This window comes from Mustela nigripes, chromosome 1 (assembly GCF_022355385.1).
Source record: "Mustela nigripes isolate SB6536 chromosome 1, MUSNIG.SB6536, whole genome shotgun sequence".
Lineage (NCBI taxonomy): Eukaryota > Metazoa > Chordata > Mammalia > Carnivora > Mustelidae > Mustela > Mustela nigripes.
Genome location: NC_081557.1, coordinates 58365136 through 58371135, shown reverse-complemented (window position 1 = coordinate 58371135; position 6000 = coordinate 58365136). Strand labels below are relative to the sequence as shown.

Sequence of the window (6000 nt, the reverse complement as noted above, 5' to 3'; positions counted from 1 at the left end):
TCTCTCTCTCTCTCTGCCTGACTCTCCGCCTACTTGTGATCTCTCTCTCTGTCAAATAAATAAATAAAATCTTTAAAAAAAAAAAAAATCTCTTGTATAGTACTTAAGGAGACACATACAAGAATATCCATGACCACACTGACTGTAATAGTGAAAAACAATCTAAATAACAAACTGGAAAATGGATAAATGATGGTTTTCATAAAATGCAATACTATATAACAAAAAGGATAAACTGGAATACTTCCATTGGCCTAATATCAAAAACATAGTATTTTCTGGAAAAAAGCAAGGAATAGAAGAATGCATACTGTTTAAATGCCATTTTCATAAGATTTTAAAAGAAGTTTCAAGGACTGTTAGTTGTCTACTAAAATGCTCTGCCTTCAATAGTACAAGAGCTTCAGCTGAGGTGAGTCTTCTCAGCTAGGTACTGAATCCCCAAGGCTTCCCCACAACTAGTATGCCCACGTGACTCAATTTTCACCAATGGGATGCTGGCAAAAGTAATGAGTACAAATCAGACCTTGAAAATCTCTGGTCTGAATCTTATAGTCTTGCTCCCTTCCCCACCTCCTGCTAAATCTGCTACAAGCAGAGAAAGCTAGTTGGGAAGAAAGCCAGCACAGCACAGATTCACTCTTCAACCTGGGCCAATCATATGAATCCTTCGACTGCTGAATTTTAGGATTTCTTAGTTAGAACATGTTAGTCTATTTCTCCAAAAACACACAATAGTGCATATTTTTGTGAGTACATATTCACTAAATAGAAAACCTATAGAATGGAATTAAAAATCCAAAACAACAGTTACCTCTGAGAAGAAAAAGAAATGAATGATATCAAAGAGACAGAACCAAGAAGCTTTTAAATATACAGCATTTTATTCTTAAATCAGTGGCATAAAAAATGTATTCATTACATTGCATTAATCTTTATATATTTCTGCCTAAAATATTTCATAATAAAGAAGAGAAACTGAATGAATGTGTGGACAATTATAAGTAACATATTTAAACATAACATTTGCCTTATAACTTCTTTTTTTTTTTTTTTTTTACTTACTCTACTTATTAAATGCTAAAACATTTCAGGTTTATTACTTACTTTCCTGATCTTTTGGATCACTTCCTTCATACTCAGCTCCTTGGATAAACTGCAAAATGTTCTGCTTAAAGAACCTCTGGGCCAGATCCAATACATTTTCTCCATTATCATTGAAGGCTTTTAAAGCTTGGGTTTTACTGTTCATTTTGCTGAGTAGGAATTTAAAGCAGTGAAGGTGACCTTCCATGGCTGCTAAGTGAACTACAGCAGGAAGAGAAAAAATAAATTTTAATGGACTATAAAATAACTCAAAGAAAGAAATAACAACATTGGCTCTCATCCTCACAGGGAGATGACTGCCCCTTCCCTGTGTAATAGGGAGCCAACAAGTCCTTACTCAGCCTTCTACTCTTGCCAAAGCAGCAGACTAAATTATTAAATAGATACACATACTATGAATGTACAGACACCAGAGAAGAGATACCAAAGAGCAGGCCCCAAAATATTTCCTTGAAAAGTGAAATCCCCAACAACCTCACTGTGGTTTTGATTTGCATTTCCCTGATGCCAAGTGATGTGGAGGTTTTATTCATGTGTCTGTTGGTCTTTTGGATGTCTTCTTTGCAGAAATGTCTGTTCATGTCTTCTGTCCTTTTCTTGATTGGATTGTTTGTTCTTTGGATGTTGAGTTTGATAAGTTTGATAAGTTCCCACAGATCTTGGATACTAGCCATTTCTCTGATATGTCTTTTGCAAATACCTTCTCCCATTCAGTCGGCCATCTTTTGGTTTTGTCAGCTGTTTCCTTAGCTGTGCAAAAGCTTTTTATCTTGATGAAGTCCCAGTCATTCATTTTTGCTTTTGTTTCCTTTGCCTTTGCAAACATGTCTAGCAAAAAGTTGCAGCTGAGGTCACAGAATTTGCTTCCTATGCCCTCCTCTAGAATTTGATGATTTCTATCTCAGATTTAGGTCTTTCAACCATTTTGAGTCGATAGTGTATGTTGTAAGGAAATGGCCCAGCTTCATTCTTCTGTTTGTGGCTAAATGGGTTTTATTCCTAACTGCAAGGGTGGTTCAACATCTGTAAATCCTAGGATTCTAGAACTTTGGGGCTAGGAGGGCAGAGGCAGAGATGGAGAGAAGAGTACAGTCTGATTCCATTGGTGTTCCAGTCAAAGAATAGTGGAAACAACTTTAACATTTCTTTTACATATGTTACTTCATTCAAGTGCCGCAAAAATCCTATGATGATGAAACTGCAGCTTGGGAGGGCTTAAGGACTTAATTGAAAAGGACACAGGTGGTAAGTAACGCTTTGGAGAAGACACTGGAAGCAATATACTAAATCTCCGTGTGGAGAGTGGTGTGGTTAGGCTGGGCAACGGCAGGCAGGAAAGGGGTAGAGAAAATGTTCTTAAATAGAGTCAGATCATGTCAGTGCTGTGCTCAAGATCCTTCAATGGCTCCTGTTACCTCTCTGACTTTGTTATCTATAACTCACCCTCTCACTTCTGTTCTAACCATACTGGCTCGCTGTTACTTGTTCTCAAATACACTCCTGCCTCAGGAGCTTTCACCGGCTATTACCTCTTTCTGAAATAACCCTTCCCCATTATGGTCACAAGATCTACTCCCTCAGCTGCTTCAGGTCTTTATCCAACTATTGCCTCTTCCATGAAGGCTTCCCTGATCACCCTATTTTAAACTTCATCCTCTTTCATATTCTATTCCCTTCTCTGATTTTATCCACACACATAACTCTATAATATAATTTATATTCTTTTGTTATTATCTACGTCCTGACCACCACCACATGAAGGCAGGGACTTTGGTCTGTTTTATTTGGTGGGACATCCCTAGAAGAGGGATTGACACGTAGTAGATGCTCAGCAAAGAAATGCTGAATGAATAACTTAAGAGATTTTAACACAAGCAATCTAGTACTGAAGCCAAATTCTTTTTTTTTCTTTTTAAAGATTTTTTTCATTTATTAGACAGACAGAGATCACAAGTAGGCAGAGAGGTAGGCAGAGAGAGAGAGGAAGAGAAGCAGGCTTCCTGCTGAGCAGAGACTGAAGCCAAATTATTAACCTCTATATTATACTATTTAAAAATATACTACATATGGTCATAAAAAACTATACTTGTTTGAAGAAATAAATGTCAATTTTTTTAAAAATGAGCAAGCAGAAAGACTTTTAAAAATGACCAGGCATATTTAATAAAAAATCAAATAAAAACAAAATTGCCCCCTACTTTGTATTACAGAAAAGTCAGTTCCAGGTGGGCTAGAAATCTAAACGTGAAAGTAAAATAAAATTTCTAGAAGAAGGGCGCCTGGGTAGCTCAGTAGTTTAAGCCTCTGCCTTCAGCTCAGGTCATGATCTCAGGGTCCTGGGATCAAGCCCTGCATTGGGCTCTCTGTTTAGCAGGAAGCCTGCTTCCCCCCTTCTCTATGTCTGCCTGACTACTTGTAATCTCTGTCAAATAAACAAATAAAATCTTAAAAAAAAATTTCTAGAATATAAAAGAACACCTTCATGATCAAAGAGTGGGGAAAAACTTTTTTTTAATAGGATTCAAAAGGACTAGCTATAAAGGAAGAGCTTATTAAACTTACTAAATTGCAGTTAAAATTTCTATCATCAAAAAAATCTGAAAAAAATGAAAAGGCAAGCCATAGGATGGAAAAGATATTTGAAAGAAGATATTTGCAACGCATATAAGTAACAGAGATCTTGTATCTAGACTACATAAAGAAGCCCTACAATTTTTAAAAAGAGAGAAAAACTCAATAAAAAATAGAACTCAACAAAAAATTTGAACTGGTACTCTAAAAAGAAAATAACCAGGGGCACCTGGCTGACTGTCAGGAGAGCATGCAACTCTTGATCTCAGGGTTTGAGGCCAAGCCCCACACTGGGTATAGAGATTACTTAAAAGTAAACATATTTTTAAAATAATAAAAAGGAGGCACCTGGGTGGCTCAGTGGGTTGAGCCTCTGCCTTTGGCTCAGGTCATGATCTCAGGGAACTGGGATCAAACCCTTCATTGGGCTCACTGCTTCCGCCTCTCTCTCTGCCTGCCTCTCTGCCTGCTTGTGACCTGTCAAGTAGATAAATAAAATCTTAAAAAAATAAAATAAAATCTCCCTGATATGAGGAATTTGAGAGGCAGACTGCGGGGGGGGGCTCTGGGGGTAGGGAAGGAAAAAAATGGAACAAGATGAGATCGGGAGGGAGACAAACCATAAGAGACTCTTAATCTCACAAAACAAACTGAAGGTTGCTGGAGGGGAAGGGAGGTATGGAGAGGGTGGTTGGGTTATGGACATTGTCGAGGGTATGTGAAATGGTGAGTGCTGTGAAGTGTGTAAGCCTGACGATTCACAGACCTGTACCCCTGGGGCAAATAATATATTGCATGTTAATTAAAAATAAAATAATAAAAAGAAGAGTAATTTTTTTAAAAAGAAAGGAAATGACAAGATGGCCATTAAATATATAAAATAATGTTCTATAATACTGATCAATAATTATTTTAAATATAAATTATTAAATACTCTAATCAAAGGACACAGGGGAAGTGAATGGATAAAAAACAAGACCCATCTATATGCTGCCTATAAGAAACTCATTTCAGACCTAAAGACACATAAAGACTGAAAGGAAGGGATGGAAAAAGTTATTTCACTCACAAATGGAAGTGGGGGGAAAGAAGCTACAGTTGAAATATTTATATCAGACAAAACAGACTTTAAAACAAAGACCTTTTGATAAATAAGGATATTACGACATGATCAACAATCATGCAATAAGAGAATTTAACGACTATTAATATCTATGCACCCAACATCTACATACATAAAGCAAATACAAACAGACATAAAGGGAGAAACTGATAGTAATAAAATAATAGTAAGGGACTTTAAAACCTCATTTAAATCAATGGCTAGATCATCCAAGATGAAAATCAATAAAGAAATAGTGGCTCGAACAACAGATTAGACCAGATGGACTTAAAAGATACATACAGAATATTCCAACCCAAAGCACCTGAATACTCATTGACTTCAAGTGCACATGGAACATTCTCCAGGACAGATCACATTTGGCCACAAATCTCAACAAATTTAAGAGGACTGAAATGATATCAACCATCTATTCCAACTATAATAGTATAAAACTAGAAATCAAGCACAAGAAAAAAACAGAAAACACAATCATGCAGAGGCTAAACAATATGCTACTAAACAACCAATGGGTCAACAAAGAAATCAAAGAGGAAATTATAATACACATGAAGACAAAAGAAAATGGAAACATAATGGTCCAAAATCTTTGGGATGCAGCAAAAGCAGTTCTAAGAGGCTTACCTCAAGAAACAAGAAAAATTTAAAAAAAAATAAATAAATAAAAGGAAGAAGAAGAAACAAGAAAAATTGTTAACAATCTCACCTTACACCTAAAGGAACTAAAAAAAAAAACAAAAACAAAAAACAAAAAAAGTCCAAGTTTGCAGAAGGAAGGAAATAATAAAGATCAAAGAAGAAATGAATGAGAGACTAAAAACAATTATAATAACAAAAAAGACTAATGAAACCAAGAGCTGGCTCTTTGAACAATAAGACAAAACAAAACTGATAAACCTTTAGCCACACTCATCAAGGAACAAAAGAGAGAGAACTCAAATAAATAAAATCAGAAGTGAAATGGGAAAGGGCCACCTGGCTGGCTTAGTTGGTAGAGCACCTAACTCTCGATCTCAGAGTTATGAATTAGAGCCCCACATTCAGTGTAGAGATTACTTAAAAATTAAAAAAATATATATTTTTTTAAATGACATGAAGGGTGCCTGGGTGGCTCAGTGGGTTAAGCCTCTGCCTTCGGTTCAGGTCATGATCGTAGGGTCCTGGGATCAAGCCCCACATCAGGCTCTCTGCTCAGCGAG

General features: G+C 36.4%; 1 protein-coding gene across 1 annotated transcript in view; it reads right to left on the bottom strand.

Annotated features, from left to right (window-relative positions):
• ANKRD42 (ankyrin repeat domain 42) overlaps nt 1-6000 on the bottom strand; it is a gene marked incomplete at its 5' end in the record, with an annotated part of 57461 nt that overhangs the window by 29449 nt on the left and 22012 nt on the right. Inside the window, one exon of the mRNA XM_059400415.1 lies at nt 1108-1308. Coding sequence (XP_059256398.1) covers nt 1108-1308 — 201 coding nt within the window. The remainder of the gene's footprint in view (nt 1-1107; nt 1309-6000) is intronic.